General features: G+C 41.4%; 1 protein-coding gene across 3 annotated transcripts in view; it reads left to right on the forward strand.

Annotated features, from left to right (window-relative positions):
• syne3 (spectrin repeat containing, nuclear envelope family member 3) overlaps positions 1-18,499 on the forward strand; it is a 57,057-nt gene that overhangs the window by 4,679 nt on the left and 33,879 nt on the right. For all 3 annotated transcript variants that reach the window (XM_072689016.1, XM_072689014.1, XM_072689015.1), the window contains exons 2-7: positions 1,694-1,852; positions 4,183-4,355; positions 6,385-6,694; positions 7,916-8,071; positions 12,170-12,514; positions 15,714-15,850. In XM_072689016.1, coding sequence (XP_072545117.1) covers positions 1,709-1,852; positions 4,183-4,355; positions 6,385-6,694; positions 7,916-8,071; positions 12,170-12,514; positions 15,714-15,850 — 1,265 coding nt within the window. In that variant the 5' untranslated portion in view covers positions 1,694-1,708. The remainder of the gene's footprint in view (positions 1-1,693; positions 1,853-4,182; positions 4,356-6,384; positions 6,695-7,915; positions 8,072-12,169; positions 12,515-15,713; positions 15,851-18,499) is intronic.

The following is an 18,499-nucleotide window of genomic DNA, read 5'->3' on the forward strand; positions in this document are numbered from 1 at the left end:
CTTTTACATTCAGGTTCACGTCTCTGTGTGAAAAGCTACTAAACTTCAGTGTTTCCTTTAAACAAGCTGCTGAAACTTCTGCTTTCAGAACCAAAAAAACACCACATGGAACCAAAAAGTGCTGTTTTTAGAACAAAGTCTGTGAACAAAAATGATTTATATCTAAAAAAAAAAAAAAAAGTGGGCCGTCAGTACTATTGCCAGTACCGATACAGTGTTAGTGCCAGTATCAGCGCCGATACCAGTGCAACACTAAGTGTGTGTGTTAGTGCTGGACGGTATTGAGAAATTTGCAGTACAAATTCCAAGTATGTCATTATCACAGTAGGAGTACCCGGCTAGGGACACACATCGTGTTGTCTTTTGTGATCTGTCGTTTCTAAATGTGTAATAATTCACTTAAGAATTTCTGAATAATTAGTTAATATTCCCATTTTCCGTTTATTGGAGAGTTCAGCATTATTAAACTATACTATTATAAGCAAAAGCTAAAAATAAAACACTAGCCACAAGCTAACATGCTAATAACATTACAGTAAATATACACTATCTATATAATATGTTGTTTTGTTACATTGTTAATACATATGTAATAACAAAATGTAATAAAACATTTGAGACCCAGAAGTACATTGTTCAATACACTTATTTGCAGTGTAGCTGTAGCCAAGCATGTCAGTACAAATACAGTGGCATGAACATGGATTTTTCTTTTTTATCCATGTTCATGGTTTTATTATACACACATACATGCATATATGTATAAAACAAAAATGTACTATATGTATTAAATAAAAAGATCAAACACAAAAAACAAATTAGAGTAAAGATAATTAAATATAAAAATAAATAAATAAGTGATCCAGATAAAAATGTGATAAATATAATTATATCGATAATAAATAAATATGTAAATAAAATTAGAATTACGTTCATTGTAATATGTAGGTATTAAAGGTAATAATATCACAATACTCATAACTGGACATGATACACTCCAGTGGTGCCTCGGTACACAATGCTTTTCTTCCGTAAAGCACAAAGGAGTGTTGGATAGTGTACCTTAAATTAATCTGTTTGTATTCTCTGTTCATTCAAGCAGTTAACATAATAAAAATACAGTATTTTATAGCAGCATGCTAGCCAGTCGCTCATGTATTAGCGTTGAGCTAATTTTTGCTCATGATGTGAGCGCTTCTCTTCTCTGGTTTTGATGTTTAAGGTAAAAAATCCATCTTTATTGAACAGGGATAAAAAAAATAATAATAATAAACTATAAAATAAATGTCCTATAAAGATCCATCTACATACTATCAACATATGAAGAATAAAACTAATTTGATTAACATTAATATGTAGGTATAATAATATTACATGTTCTAGTTTGTATAATCATAATTAATTAAATACTATATCAATACTAATAATTAACAAAACTATATATATATATATATATATATATATATATATATATATATATATATATATTTTTTTTTTTTTTTTTTTTTTTTTTTTTTTTTAAAGAATGCATTCGTTTAGAGCTGACTCTGTGTATATTGGTCTGGTAGGCTCGTATCAATCCTGTTAATCAATTCTATTAAAACTTAAAACCAGTATTCCACTGTCGTTCTCACACCAGAACGGTCACTGCGGAATAGACCAGACCTGTATGTGTGTATGTGTTTTGCGGCAGGTCTTCCTTGATCCCATGACCCAACAAGAGCAGCTGGAGTTCAGAGAGAGTTATGAGGACGCCCTGTTGTGGATGCAGGCTGTCCAGGAGAGGCTCCGGCTCAATGACAACACTCAAGGACCCAGAGCAGCCCTGGAGGCCAGGCTGAGGGAGACGGAGGTGAGGCCTTTGCCCTACAGCCCTTTGACTCCAGTTCTAGAAAATCTGGAACTACACTATATGGACAAAAGTATTGGGACACCTGCTCTTCCATTAGTTGGAGTAACTGTCTCTGCTGTCCAGGGAAGAAGACTTTCTACTAGATTTTGGAGGAGCATTGATTGCATAACAAGAGTGTTAGTAAGGTCCAGATGTTGGATGATCACCACCTCATCATCCCCAACTCCTCAACTGTTTGGAGCACCAGCATCATTCCAGAGAACACAGTTCTTCTTCCACTGCTCCACAGCTCAATGCTGGGGGGCTTAATACCCCTTATATACACCCATGCCTGGCTGCTCTAAAGAGTTCTGTTCTATTGGCAGTCCTTCTCTACAGGGACTAGACAAGCTGTGTGTGTGTGTGTGTGTGTGTGTGTGTGTGTGTGTGTGTGTGTGTGTGTGTGTGTGTGTGTGTGTGTGTGTGCGCAACTTAAAGTAGCTGAATGCATTCATTAGAAGGGGTTGGGGATAAGTTAGGCTGGCGATCATCCAACATCCGAGCCTTACTGACGCTCTTGTTATGCAATCAATGCTCCTTCAAAATCTAGTAGAAAGTCTTCTTCCCTGGACAACAGAGACAGTTACTCCAACTAATGAAAGGGCAGGTGTCCCAATACTTTTGCCTATATAATGTAGTTCCTAATTATCTAGAACTAGAGTCAAAGTTAAGCTGTTGAACAAGCTATATGTGTGCATTTGCAACTTAAAGTAGCTGAATGCATTCACTAGGGGGTTGGGGATAAGTACTGACACTCTTGTTATGCAATTAAATGCTTCGCCAAGATGTAGTAGAAAGCCATTATCCCTGGACAGCAGAGACGGTTACTCCAACAAAAGCAGGAAAAACACACACACATATATATATATATATATATATATATATATATATATATATATATATATATATATATATATATAGAGAGAGAGAGAGAGAGAGAGAGAGAGCAGGTGTCCGAATACTTTTGTCCATACAGTGTAGTTCCTGATTTTGTAGAACTGGAGTCAAAGTAAAGCTGTAAAGCTGTTATGTGTTCATTTGCAACTTAAAATAGCTGAATGCAATCATTAGAACGGATGTCCACAAACATTTGGACACATAATGTATATACTTGCCAGTTGTAAAAACTATTGGAAAATGATGATAAGGTGTCCTAGGTGTCCTAGAAATGTTAGGGAGATCCTCTGAAAGATATATTTTTAAGATATTTAAGCCACTGATGCCCCATTTATTAAACACCACCGGGTCTACAGAGGGATTTGCATTGTATGGAAAAGACTTGCCTGTAGTTCTAGGTGTTGAATAGTTTATCCAGTAGCCATGTCAGATAACCCCATGTATACCAGCTGATGCACATACTGTATATATGTAATATGAAAAGGTCCTGGCAGATGTTAAAGACGCCGACTTTTTTTTTTTTAAGTTAGATTATTTTAATACACCAATCAGCCATAATAATAATATTAGAGCCTAATATTTCGAAAGCCCCCCGGCGTGCCAACACAACAGATCTGACCATTTAAAGCTTGCCTTCACAAGACCTCTAAAGGTGCCCTGCTGTGGTATCTGGCACCAGGACCAATGTTAGCAGCAGATCCTGTAAGTCCAGTAAGTTGTGAGGTGGGCGGGGCCTCCATTGATAATATCAGTGAGCCTTAGCTTCTCATAACCCTGTCTCCAGTTTACCGGTTGTCCTTCCCTGGGGCACTTTTGGTAGGTATTGACCACTGCACACCGTTAAAAACCCCACAAGACCTGCCTGATGTTTTGGAGAGGTTCTGACCCAGTCGTTGTCTAGAACCTTATAGTTTGGTTGTCTTAGATTTGTACGCTTGTTCATTTTACCTCATTCAGCACCTTTATCACCTACTGTCTAATATGTAGATCCACCCCTTGACAGGCAGGAGCCACTGGAACCAGATACTGTTATTCACATCACCGGTCAGTGGTTCTAATGTTATGGCTGATTGGTGTATTTCTGGTCCTCATCATGTTAGAGGGGCTCATATTTAAAATTTTTTTGATTTAGCTCCCCACTTTTGCCTTTTTTTGTGGTTTTATGTATCATTGCAAACCCTGTGGGCTGAATAGATGGAGATACTGTATGTAAAAAAGCAATAATTCATAACGGGCTGTTTTTGCATATGTAGAGGAGTGAAGCGTAGTCCTGCTGGCTGTTTACACAGTGCACACAGTGTTTATACACTACAGCAACCATCAAAAACACACAGCTATGTCTTTTCTGTGATATGGGCTCTTTAATAAATCTGACATTGCTGTTTGTTGTAAAGAAAATCCGTGAGTCAGAGCAGGATGGGCGGCTGAAGATGGACGTGGTGCTGGTGGCTGCAGATACGCTTCTGAAGAACGGAGATGAGGAGATGAAGAACCAAACGCACTCCAAACTGAAGGACCTGAAGACTCTGTGGGAGGAGACCTCAACCTACATCATCCACTGCCACAGGTACACCTGCTGAATTTACCTCCAGCTCATGCAAATGATCCAACTCTCACAGCATGATTAGGAGCATCACAGTACCAGAAATGTGCTGGCCAGTTCCAATACCACTCAGATTTAATCGATTGCCGATACCATAACAATTCGGTTTCGATACCACAACCAACAGTAGAACCACTTCCAACCTTTTTTTTTTAGGAATAAGTGAGATGAAGCCTTAAGTTAATAAAGTCTTACCTGTTATTTGACTTTTAGGACTTTTAGGAATTATGCAGAATAGTTTGATAGTTGCATGTACATTTATTCACTGTAACAATGGCAATGTATTTACAGGAGAAGGTCACACATGCCAGATGTTATTTTTAATAGGTCCTAGGCTACTGAATTTTACATTAAAATTACATACATTTTACACACATTTATTTTTATGAATTTTACCACTTTTTAATCAAATAAAATGTACTTGAGGTTTGCATTTTTTTTTTCTACAGTCAACATCCTAAAAATTCTTGAAAATTGATCATCTAGAGAGTTTTTGAAGTATAAACTGCAATAATTTGAACATGTTTGTATTGATTAGCATGACTGGGATATTTATAAGAAGGTTTTTTTTACTACTTGAGGTTTCTAAATGTTTTCAAAAACTCAAGAAAAGGCATCAAAAGTATGAGAGAACCTAAAATTAGCATTTAGCAAAATAAAAAGCCGGTTTGTACATTGGGCACAGTATTGAAGGTACGCCACAGCAGCAAACACTAGCGCTATTCTAGATGATGGGCCGCCAGAAACTAGTGCACCGTAGCGCCGAGTTGTGCTACCGTCACGGTACTCGCAGGATATTTTACTTATACAAAGACTAACAAGGGGGTGTGGCTACAAAGGAGACACTGGTGGAAACACTAATGGACAGGCGTGGCTAGGGCAGACAAAACACAAACATGCATGGCAACACGAAACAAAGGCAGACATGACCACGGGGGCAGGCATGACCGTTACCCTTCAATATGTCGTTCATAGCGGCTCTGCGCCCGAGCGATGTTTCTCCCAGGTGCATCACACAGTCTGAGCTTCCTGTTAATATTTGCTTGAGTGTTTCAAGCAAAGTATAAATAACTTAATATTAGTAAATTAGTTATTATTGAAGGTTGTATTTGTCATTTGCATGACATATCAGGACATGTATGCAATAAAATGCTTTTGATGAGTCTTAGCTAATTACTCTACAGCAGGATATTGCTCATTATATATAGATCTATGGATACGGCTGCAGCTGTGGTACGCTCAAGGCTGTGTTACTGTGAGCACAGCAGTTGGATGAATATTGTGATATTATTAATTTGATCATATTTTCACAGTTACTGATGTTTATTGCAAAATTATGACAAGCAGGCAGTGGTGAGAGATTGACTCTATAGCAGGATATTGCTCATATGCGACTGTATAATTGTATTATTATTATATAACAGTCTAAAGAAAGGAACACTTTATTATGTACAAATATATTTCAGAGAAGATCACTGGGGAGGAGTATACATACAAAATATTAATACTTTTCCCATCTTTTCACAGTTACTGATGTTTATTGCAGTATTTTTACAAGCAGGCAGTGGTGAGAGATTTACTATAGCAAGATATTGCTCATATGCGACTGTATAATGTCTAATTATTAAATATTATTTAAAGAAATGCACTAAACAGAAAGATAAGGATGCTATGTAAAGAACACTATTATGTACAGATATATTAGAGAGAAGATGATCTGGGAGGGAGCAGCTGTTGTAGCAGCTGTGCATATTAATATTTTTTCCATATTTTCACAGTTACTGATGTTTATTTCAATATTTTAAAAGCTGACAAACTTACTTCAGTCATTTCCATTCAGAATTTGCTACAGTACAGTAATTACATCCACAATATGCTCCACAAAGATATAGCATGCACCATGACAACATAATGTACCATGATACGCTAAAATATCGTCACATAGCCCACCTCTGCTCCCTCTCCTATCCCCTGCCTCCTGTTTGTGTGCTAGCCGTATAGAGTGGGTGTGGCTGCACTGGAGTGAGTATCTGAAGGCCTACGAGGAGTTTAATATGTGGCTGGTGAAGACGCAGAGGACGCTGGAGCCACAGCTGGAGCTGCAGCTGGGCCTGCGCGAGAAGCTGTGGCAGTTGGACCATCACCGTGTCCTCTGCAGCGATGTGAAGGCCCAGAATCAGTTCCTGGAGAGGCTGCTGGACGAAGCCGCCGCTCTTCACAACCGCACGCAGGACACCAGCGTGGACGAACACGCCCAGGACGGACTGCATGAGGCCTACAACAACATCCGCACCAAAGCGGAGGTAACTTGAGCTTCAGGTTGTGAGAGTTAAAGGCTTAGGTGTCTAGTTATGCAAGTCAAAATCAGTTAAAGCAGCAATATGCGAGAATGGGTATTTCTTGCTCCTTGGCTCCCCCTGCAGTTGGGAAGTGTAATATGCACTTTGAGCCACTACTAAAGGACACATGTATTTTTGGACAAGCTGAGAGGTACAGAGGCATGTGGACTAGCTCTTCTTCCTTTTAAATGTGGCTTTAAAGCAACTTTACCATAAAACATCATAATCATGTTGATGTAGCACTCATTGACTGTAACTGGGAGAAGGGTGTCTCCGTCATTCCCACTCCGGGCCGGAGCGCTGCTGCTGCTACTGCACTATGGAGCTTTGGTGGTGGAGCTGCAGGAGGAGAACCTCTCTCCAGAACTGCTGCTGTGTAACACTGCAGAACCCATAGAGTCATATTAGTGTAAAATCCTGTAGTGTTACTCTACCACCTCTACAGCCCACATGCTTCTCTACCTGCAGATCACAGAGCTGGAGCTCTCAGAAGCAGCTTGTCCAGGAAAGCACATGTATAGCTGCCCCTGAGAGGGCGCTCAAAGCGTGATTTGTATTCACTGCAGTGGTGTAAAAGAGAATAACACTTTTGAACAGTAGGGGGAGCCAAAAAAGGCCAATTCTCACACAATGCTGCTTTAGTAACACATAAAGAGCTACATCGTAATTAAGAGACGACAGCAGTCGGGCCAAAGTCAAAACAAGGGCGTTTGAGTGGGACAGAGATCACTATGGCCCGGGGGTTGCCAGTGTGAATCCTGAGTCATGCCTCTTTGCCATCGGCGGCCAGAGTCTGAGAGAGCACAATTAGCCGTGCTCTCTATGAGTGGGTAGATGGCGCTCCCCACTAATGTTGGTCGGCTCCTTGGTGATGCCACATCGGCGTCAGTTTGAAAAGAGACTGGGGTCATATCGTATCAAAGGAGACGTGTTAAGTCTTTACCCTCCTAGTGTCGGGAGCGTTTCTAATCCTAGGGGGCGCTACAGACGGGTGGGTTAATTGGCAGTATGTAAAAAGGGGGAAATCTTACAAAACTAACTAAATAAATAAATAATTTTTTCATGTATGTATATACATGTATGTATTGGAACTTATATATATTATAAAGCATATATATATATATATATATATATATATACATTTAGCAAAAGCAAAAATTTTAACCATGTCTGACTGATTTGCAGGAGAGGCTAGCTCTGGTGCAGAAGGTGGCGGACGAGCACCAGCAGTTCCAACATCATGTTCATGAATTCCAGAAGTGGCTGGTGTTGAAAACAGATGAAGTGAGCTGCTTCACAGAGCTGGAGGACACTTCTGAGAATAGACTGGAGGCCCTGCAGGTACTCTTACCCAGTTATTAGAGGAGGCGGGGGGTTGGGGGGGCAGGTGTGTGCAGGATCTTCTGGGGAAAGGTATTTTTACTTTGCTGGAGAAAGTGATTGACACTGGCTGTGACATTGTGCCATCTTCTATTCTCTGTACTCAGGTTCCTCTTTGAAGCTTGAAATGCTTGAAATCTTTGATTTGAACTTTCAGAATGCTTCCAGTTACTGATGAGCTGAAGCGTGGACACATACAGGGGGCGTAGTTGGTTTGGTTTGTCCAGATCGGTTCATGAGTTTCGAAATGAGTTTCAAACTTTGCAAGCGTTTCCTCCCCTGGGTTTGGTTTGTTTTCACACAGGGAAAAATCCAAACGCATGAAAACGCGTCACAACAACCCACACGAACATCCTTTGCGCTTATTGGTCAGACCTGTTTGGGGCGGAGCAAGAAAGTAGATACAGGAAGAAGGTTGTGTGTTCTAGACTAGTGCTGCATATGTCTGTGCAGTTCGAATGAATGGAGCTGCGGCAGAGATGGCATCTGTTCATAGCTGTTCATAGCTGTTCATGGCTGTTCATAGGGTTACTATGGCTACAGGAGCCGTGTACCTCAGACTTGAGGATTACACCTGGTTGTGGGGTCGAATCGAGGTCCAATCCCATTCTCACCACAAACGGAGCGCTCCAGAGTTCATTGTTACTGTATTCACACCTGCAAGCGGTGCAGCACAGCCTTCTTAACCAGTTGGACCTGCAGTGGTAAAGACCCCACAGCTTCTCCCCCTGCTGAGATTCTGTAAACTGGAGCCGTGGCTAGAGCTTAATGTTTCGAGCAGAGGGTGAAACCACAGCGCACAGCGGCCAGTGTTCTTATAAGCTCAGTAGAAGTAGCATTATTTACTGTGTCCTAAATCATTAAGTAGGCTTTTCCAGTCCGCTCGTGTGTGTGTGTGTGTGTGTGTGTGTGTGTGTGTGTGTGTGTGTGTGTGTGTGTGTGTGTGTGTGTGTGTGTGTGTGTGTGTGCTCTGTGAGCGTTTACCCAACACTTCCACCTGCTCAGGAGGAGGTGTAAGGATTTAGTCACTGCTCAGCTGTAAGTCCGTGGTGTGTAAACCTGTGTTAGTAAACTCTTAAGTGTTTGAGCTTATGTACAGATGGTGCAGCTGTCTATGCATCTAATTAGTGTTGCATTGATACTGTATGCTTATACTTGCTCCAATAATGAGTTTGGAAACTTTTTAAACGTTGCAAGCGTTTCCTTCCCTATGGTTTGGGGAACGTCAGACGTGTCTGGGCGGGGCAAGAATGTAGATGCAGGAAGAAGGTTGTGTGTTCTAGACTAGTGCTGCATATGTCTGTGCAGTTTAAATGAATGGAGTGGTGGCAGAGATGGCATCTGTTCATAGCTGTTCATAGCTGTTCATGGCTGTTCATAGCTGTAGCAGCTTAATTATCTGGGCAGAAAACTAGGGTTACTCCTGGCTACGGGAGCCGTGTACCTCAGACTTGAGGATTACACCTGGTTGTGGGGTCGAATCGAGGTCCAATCCCATTCTCACCACAAACGGAGCGCTCCAGAGTTCATTTGGGACAAGATCAAGACCACCTTCTCTTTAGAGTCCTGGTGCGGTTGGTATGGTCCTCATCAGTACTGGCGCCAATACTGGCACTTACACACAGTATCGGCAACTGAAGTTTAGTAGCTTTTCACACAGAGCCGTGAACCTGAATGTGAAATTTGCTGCAGAAGCTCTTTCTGTTTCTAAACTAGATTTTTTTTTTCACAGCTCTGAAATGTGAATTTTAACACCAATTAAAAGCTGTTTGCCGAGGCTGAGCCAGATTCTGCTTCCATACCCGCTCATGTTTCTGCATTATGGCCATTTTTATTTTTTTCAGCTCTGAAACTTTTCAGTTGTGTTCTTTCAAGCTTATTAGATCTTATTTGGGATCAGGTATAAAAAGTACAACCTATAAAAATAATTTATATGGATTTATAGCCGTCTGTCTAGTATTTAAGTCAGAGTTGGCATATGTGGGCAAGTATCAGCAGATACCTGAAAATCTGGTATCGGAAAGGAAAAGGTGGTATCGGTGCATCCCTACATCTAATAATGCCATTAGACTTTCATCAGAGGAATATGCCCAATAAAAACCAATAAAAATGAACGAAAGGACAAAACTGGGACAAAAATAAGCACCTACAGTGAGTCCAAGAAGTATTTGATCCCTTGCTGATTTTCTTCGTTGGCCCACTAATAAAGACATGATCATTCTATACTTTTAATGGTAGATGTATTCTTACATGGAGAGACAGAATATTAAAAAGAAAATCCAGAAAATAAATCTAAGGAATATATATTAATTGATTTGTATTTCATGGAGTGAAATAAGTATTTGATCCCTTAGTATTCATTAGCAGTTCTGGCTTTTACAGACCAGTTAGACACTCCCAATCAACTTGTTACCTGACCTGAAGCCACCTGTTCTCACTAATCACTTGTGTGAAAAACACCTGTCCACAGAATCAGACAGATCACACAGATTTCAAGTCTCCAACATGGGTAAAACCAAAGAGCTGTCACAGGACCTCAGAGTCAGAATTGTTGACCTTCACAAAGCTGGAATGGGCTACAAAAAGATTAGTAAGGTGTTGGATGTGAAAGTAACAACTATTGGTGCAATTATCAGAAAGTTTAAAGAGTATAACATGACAATCAACAGACCTCGGCCCGGTGCTCCAAAGAAGATTTCGCCTCGTGGGGTGGCAATGATGCTGAGAACAGTCAGAAATCGTCCTGCAACCACTCGGCAGGAGTTAGCAAATGACCTGAAGGCAGCTGGGACCACAGTTTGCAAGGAAACAATTGGCAACACTTTGCGCAACAATGGATTCACATCCTGCAGTGCCCGAAAGGTACCCCTGCTGAAGAGAGCACATGTGGAGGCGCGCCTCAAGTATGCCAATGATCATTTGAAAGATGAACCAAGTTATTGGGAGAAGGTTTTGTGGTCAGACGAGACCAAAATTGAACTTTTTGGCCTCAACTCCACCCGCCATGTGTGGAGGAAGAAAAATGCTGCCTATGACCCCAAGAACACTGTGCCCACCGTCAAGCATGGAGGTGGAAGCATAATGTTTTGGGGGTGTTTCTCTGCCAAGGGTACAGGGCTACTTCACCGCATCACTGGGAAGATGGATGGAGCCATGTACCGCACAATCCTGAGGGACAACCTCCTCCCCTCTGCCAGGGATCTGAAAATGGGCCGTGGTTGGGTCTTCCAACATGATAACGACCCTAAACATACAGCAAAGGCAACAAAGGATTGGCTCAAGAAAAATCACATTAAGGTCATGGAGTGGCCCAGCCAGTCGCCAGACCTCAATCCGATCGAAAATCTATGGAGGGAGCTGAAGGTCAGAGTTGCCAAGCAACAGCCCACCAACCTTCATGATTTAGAGAGGATCTGCAAAGAAGAGTGGGCCAAAATTCCCCCTGGTGTGTGTGCTAAACTTGTGGTTAACTACAACAAACGTCTCACCGCTGTGCTTGCAAACAAAGGCTTTGCCACTAAGTATTGAGTGTGTTTGGCAAGAGGGATCAAATACTTATTTTCCTCATTGAAATACAAATTAATTAAAATATATTCTTTAAAATTATATTCTGGATTTTTGTCTTGATATTCTGTCTCTCCATGTTAGAATATATCTACCATTAAAAGTGCAGAAGGATAGTGTCTTTATTAGTGGGCAAACAAAGAAAATCAGCAAGGGATCAAATACTTCTTGGACTCACTGTATTTTATTCAGTATTATTGATTGTCCTCAAAAAGGACGACCTACATTCTTAAATGTCTATTTTCTATGTTTTTGTGTCTAATTTTATTCCTTAACTCTTTGTATTCTGTTTTATAGTTTTTAATATTTCTTAATATTTCAAAGTTTTTTAATCTAAATATTTATCCATCCTGCTTTTTTTTTACATTATGTGCACACTGTAAATTTTAACATGATCATAAACCAGTAGAATCTATACGTTTCTACACCCCTGCTTATGTTTATTTATCATAGAATAAATCAGCATAGTAAGACTAAACCCCTCTCTGATTCCAGGAGCTGGATGCCAGTATAGCACACAAGGAGGCGACTTTGCAGTACATTGAAGGTTTGGCCGAGGCCGTAAAGGTCAGCACCTCTCCAGCTGGAGCGGAGAACATCACTGCTGAGGTGGAGGAGCTATGGCTGGCCTGGCAGAGGCTCCGGCAGGCTCTGGTGGAGATCCAGGAGGAGCTGCAGAGCTCACTGGACTCCCACAGCCAGTACATGGCTCGCAGAGAGGAGCTGCTGGCCGGTATCGTACGACTGCGGGCACTGGTGCAGAAAATGAGCCGCGAGCTGGAGAGTAAAGACGGAGAGAGGACGGAGGAGCACATGGTTTCTCAGTGGAGGAAATACACGGTTAGTGCTCCGTCCCTTTCGCCCTTACCCCGCCCTACAACTGTTTAGGTGGAGAAGAAGGACAGGTGGGAATGCCTGCATAGTTCTGAGCTGTAAGTATGTAGGACAACCCCAGGTACATTCCACAGAGAGGAGTGACCAATGTCACAAGCAAGGGAGAGGAATTTCACTAGAGGTTGGGTTTTGGCTTACTACAGAAAAATGTGTCTGAATAAAGGGACGACATGGGTAATAATAATAATACTGGTCAAAAGTTTTTGGACACTCCCAAATTTTGCAATTTTTATTGAGATTTAAGCTTTTCAAATCCAGTTAATAACCGGAAACAGTAAACTGTAGAAACTAAAAAATATTGTTAATTATAAAAAGAAAAGCGACTAAAAAGTCACTATTTAACATCTTCCAGCTGCTCTGTAGCAAAGAAGTAATTTTAATTAAATTGATGCACAATTAACAATTCCAAAACCCTGTATCTGCACAAAAGCAGTGCTGAGCAGACCGTGTTACTGCCCTCTCTACTGCTGTATTTACTCTCATACTCACTAGAAAAAGACCCTCAAACACAGGTAGATCTTCTAACCCTGAACAGTGGAGCTCCTTCCTTCAGAGGAACTCCAGATAAAGCCAGAGAGAGGTGAGGAGCGTCTCTTACTCCATCAGGAGGCTCTCAGAAACTGGAGGAAACTGAAGAGGTCCGGTACAGGACGAGGTCTGACCCACTCAGATCCACACCAGCACCAGAAGACCAGCTTCTGAGAGTCAGCAGCAGCTTGAGTGTGTGTGCTCGATGGGCGGCTCACACGACCACAGCTTGTAGCTCAGCAGCTTAACACTGGAGCAGGTCTCAGAGTCAGCTGTGAAGAGCAGGTGCTGGTGGAGTGGCAGTAAGTCTTCTTCCCTGGACAGTAGAGACAGTTCCTCCAACATAAGCAGAATGAATTATTTCATTATATATCATTTTATAATAATGTTTAAGAAATAATAAATGATCAGGTGTCCCAATACTTTTGTCTATATACTGTATGTGGACTGAGGTTAAAAGTCAGGTATGTGCCAGGAGATCAAGAGATTTAATTGAACTTGAACAATTCTGCCAAGAAGAGTGGTCAAAGATCCAACCAGAATTCTGCCTGAAGCATGTTGATGACCACAACAGCATCTGGTCAAGGTCCAACATGCTTAGGGACATTTAATAAGGTCCGATATGCTGTATGTATATTTTTGGCCATGTATGTAATTTGTACCCTGGTTTGAATTCAGAATCGCCCCCAAAATGTAATTTTTAATTTGGTCACAAGATTATTATACATGTGTTGTAACTCATTCTACCCCAGAGAAACATTTCAGAGAAACCATTAAAAGTCCAGTATCACCATTAGGGTTGCAGAGGGGTGGAAGTTATCCAATACAGTACCAGTAAATTACCAGTATCTTTCCATAGGAAGTTTGGAAATATTTCCAAAATGTAAACTTTCCATGGTAATTTTGGGAATTTATTGGAATTAAAAGGAAAGAGAACACCACTACCTGCCAGTGAGCCACCACACCATGTGGGAGACTGGGGTTCGATTCCCCTGGTCTGGGTGACTATGCTGCGCTACACCAATAAGAGTCCTTGGGCAAGACTCCTAACACTACATTGGCCCACCTTTGTAAAATGAGTAACCTTGGAAGTCGCTCTGGATAAGATGCAGCTAAATGCCTGTAATGTAATGTAATGTAATGTAATGTAATGTAATTATCATCAATGTACTGTCAGAGGTGATGATAGGCATGACAATACAAATAATAACAATGACACAGTTGCAAAAGTTCAATCAAAAAACAATCAATAGTATTCAAAATGGTAAATAAATAATTAAGTTCTTGGTTACAGATAGCCGTTTAGGTTGCTAGCCTTGGTAAGCAACCAGTGGTTGGTGTGGCGCAACAGATAACACCACTACCTGCCTCCGAGCTTCCACAGCAAGTGGAAAACTGGGGTTCGATTCCCGGTCTGGGTGACTATGCTGCACTACACCAATAAGAGTCCTTGGGCAAGACTCCTAACACTACATTGGCCCACCTCTGTAATACCAGTAACCTTGTAAAGTTGCTCTGGATAAGAGCGTCTGCTAAATGCCGATATTGTAAGCCAACCTCTTTCTAGCTTGCTAGCCTTGGTAAACTAGTCTCAAATAAAGCTGCTCGATAGCGAGCAACTGGGAGATCACAGCTTACAGTAGTTTAATTCAGGGGGGGGGGGTGGTTTTCTCAATAGCCCTGCAGTGTGTAATGGGCCATGTGCCTGGGATTGAGGAGCAGCTTTGCTATTCAGCTGTTTTGGTACCATGTCTGATTATTTTAGCCAGGATTGTGCTTCAGTAGATTTGTGTTTTTACCAACTTATGTAAGTTTCTCACCTTTAGCTTAGAATATTTCTGGTAATTTTTTTGCAACCCTGATCACCATTACCTTCATTTCCTTGAGGGGTGTATGTAAACATTTGACCATAACTGTATATAGGAATTATGTTTATTCAATTTTTCTTGGTAAAAATTGTCTCTTGGTACTTTTGTTGGTTCCCCACCTCCACCACACCAGCTAACCTCAGTGTCTGTTCTGGCCGACTGCGCTTAAGAGCGATAAGGGGACTCTGACCGCTGATGGCAAAGCGGCATGACTTGGGAATTCGACCTTGAACCCTGGGCCATAGTGGTAGTGCAGTGGTGTTGAGCCACTGAGAACCTCTATAGGAAGGAATTGTCATTTAATTCCATTCATCAAATATTCAGCTCTCCTACACGAACATCTGTTAGCTGATAGTCTTCCCATCAGTTCAGACAGAGCCGTATTTCCAGTCCTGAACTAGACTCTTGTTCTGTCTGTTTTTTTTTTTTTTTTTGGTTATTCACTTTAACCAGCTGTTTTGATCAAAATTTGATCATCATCAGGCCGTTCGTGTTCTTAGAGAAAGGCTGGAGAAGACATCGGAACAGCTCTAGCTACAAGCCGGGTTGGAATAGTTCGCTGGTTACAATTCAGACCCAGTTTGAAGCTTCTGACAAGGTTGAAATCCTTTTTAAATCAATGAAAGCAGCCTTTCTTTCACTCCATGGAGAGGAATTAGGCTTTAATGCCGGGTTGGAAGTTGTTTTGCGGAGCTTGTGATCAGCATGTGTCCTGCGGGATTGATTGGCTCTCCCTGTCGGTTTGGCAGGCCGTGCGGAACGCGCTTTTGGCAGAGGAGCCGAGGGTAGAGCAGCTCAAAGCCCAGCTGAAGGAGTTATTCAGGTTCCCTCAGGACCGGCGAGAGCTGTCTGATGATGTTCTGGCTGCGGTTAAGGAGTACCAGAGGTGAGTAGAGAGCGGGCACCCAGAGGGTGGCTCACGCACCAGAGACACACAAAAGAAACACCTGCATGATCGTGTCATTCATCAACACATGCCTCACTGGCACTGATTCGCCACCACAAATATTCAGAAGGACAGGTTTTACATTCCTCCACTGTCCCTTTTAGCCTGCCATTACCTACAACCTCATACTTCCACTCAGATGATGGTTAAGACACCCAGTAGGGGTGTAATGGTTCAGACAAATCTACAATATTCGTCCAAATATTTGTGGACACCCCCTCTAATAAATGCATACAGCTACTTTAAGTTGCACCCCTTGCTGCTGACACAGATGTGCAAATGCCCCCCCCCCCCCCAACAGCTTATCTAGTCCTTGTGGAGAAGTATTGTCAAAAGAATAGGACCTATTCTTTGAACCTACTGACACCATGCTGCTTAATGCCAGGCGTGGGCTATAGAGAGCTATAGCCCCCCACAGCACAAAGCCCCCCAGCATTGAGCTGTGTTCTCTGGAATGATGGAGGATGGTGCTTCATCCAGTACTTTTGAACGGTATGAGTTGGGGATGGTGAGGTGAGGTGGTCATCATCATCCAACATCACTTCACTAACGCTCTTGTTGTTGAATGCAATCAAATCCTCACAGCAATTCTCTAGCTCCAGAATCTAGTAGAAGCCTTCTTCTGCCCTGGACAGTAGAGACAGTTACTCCAACAGAAGCAGGTTGATCTTTTTTGGTTTCAGAAGAAACAGTGAATGAGCAGGTGTCCCAATACTTTTGTCCATATAGTTTGGGTTATTATTATTTATTTATTTATTTTAGTTATCATGCAAGTTGCAGTTTGTTCTGCCTGATAACATTTTGCTCCCCGACAGATGCGATCTTAACCATGGCAGGACCCTCTCACCAAGTCCGACTCGTCTTTTACCATCTGTGCTCTGTAGAGGGAGCAAGAAACAGCGATGCGAAAAGTACGCCCTGTGCAACTCGAAATGTACTGAGTCTCTTAATGAATTATGGGTGTGTTTGTTTTGGGCGTAACGTGCAGTAATAAACCAATCAGCGTGTCTCTCGCTGTTCCCTTTAAGAGCCAGGTGCGGTCTGACTGGCTTTGGCGGGTTGCTGTTTCAGTGGTCTGGGAAGGCGTGCTGAAGCGGTGGAGCTCCTCGCCTCTAGATTAATGTTCTTTTATTTTATTCTGTTTATCATTGATGGAAAAGTTTGCATAGCTGCCGACTGTCCGACCATGCTACGGGTGTGTGCACTGTTGCGTGTCCATGTGTGCGTAACAAGCGGGGGTGTACGAGTGTCCGGCACGTAATACGCTTCCAAGATAACAACGAACGCCTGACTGTTGACGTCTGCCCAGGTCGTTTTTTCAGTCAGTGGAGCTCCTGCCCTGTTTTCCGTAGCCAGGATAGCAGCAATACGCCAGAAATTGACCTGAACACCCCTCGTTTCCAGACCACCGTGCCCACCAGCGTAGATATATTCAGAAGCAGCGTTGTTATTTAAGTCGTGAAAATAGATTGTTGGCAGGGTGTAAGATAGCAATGAGCATCGTGACACGCCTTACACAGGGTGTAGGATGAGGCCCAAAATCACAGTGATGTTCTCACCATCGTTCCCCAGCTTTCAGCTCTGCTCCGCCAGACGTTTCCTTTAACCTCCGCAATTTTATAGTCAATACAGTCAATTTTATATAAACTTTGGTGTTCTGCTGTGAACAAGATGAGCTGTTCTGTCACTGTCTGGATACTCATTTGTTTGGTCTGCAGCCATGACCGTGGACAGTGGAGCACTGACTGGTCAGCCTGATTTTAATGCATCCTTAAAAAACGCAGGAAATAGAGCCCTAACTTAATTCACACAAAATTTACGCAGCATCGCAGTCCGTCAGATTCGGGCTTAGTGTTTTGTTTTTTTTTATTTTATTTGACAGTTTCTTAATCTATACAAATGAACCTCTAGCCTGTGTTTATTATTGTTGTTTAGGTTTATTTATTTATTAAATTAAATTTCTTTGATTAAAACATCCCTTTAAATATCTGTCAATGGTATAAAAATACTATATATGTGATTTTTTTTTTTTTTCGTTTAATAAAATCACACATACTTGCTGAGGGTTTCTCTATTGTTACTATTTTACATATTTAACATATTTTATAACAATTACAAAGTTATCCATATTAAGAGATGACACATATGTAATTACTCCAGTTATTCACATAGAGTTCAGCCCTTTATTATTTAACCCTTTATTATTGAAATGCTTTTTAATGTGTTCTGAAAGCCGGTGCTTAGACACACCCAGCAAGACTGAAAAGAAGAGGCTCATGTTTGAAGTGGTTGCACACGAATACAGTCTGTTACATCAAAGCATTGTTTTCTTTTAGTGTACTTGTTTTGGCCGGGCCTGCTTTGATGTAAGATGCTTTATTCATCTGCAACACATCTGACACACACACACACACACACACCTTATATATATATATATATATATATATATATATATATATATATATATACACACACACACATATAGTATATACCCATATTATATTTATTCATATTTTTATCGAGCTGTCCATTAAGCAACCCTAACCCCAATTACCAGGCAAAACAAGTAATGAATAAATCTATTAAACT

This window comes from Salminus brasiliensis, chromosome 10 (assembly GCF_030463535.1).
Source record: "Salminus brasiliensis chromosome 10, fSalBra1.hap2, whole genome shotgun sequence".
Taxonomy (NCBI): domain Eukaryota; kingdom Metazoa; phylum Chordata; class Actinopteri; order Characiformes; family Bryconidae; genus Salminus; species Salminus brasiliensis.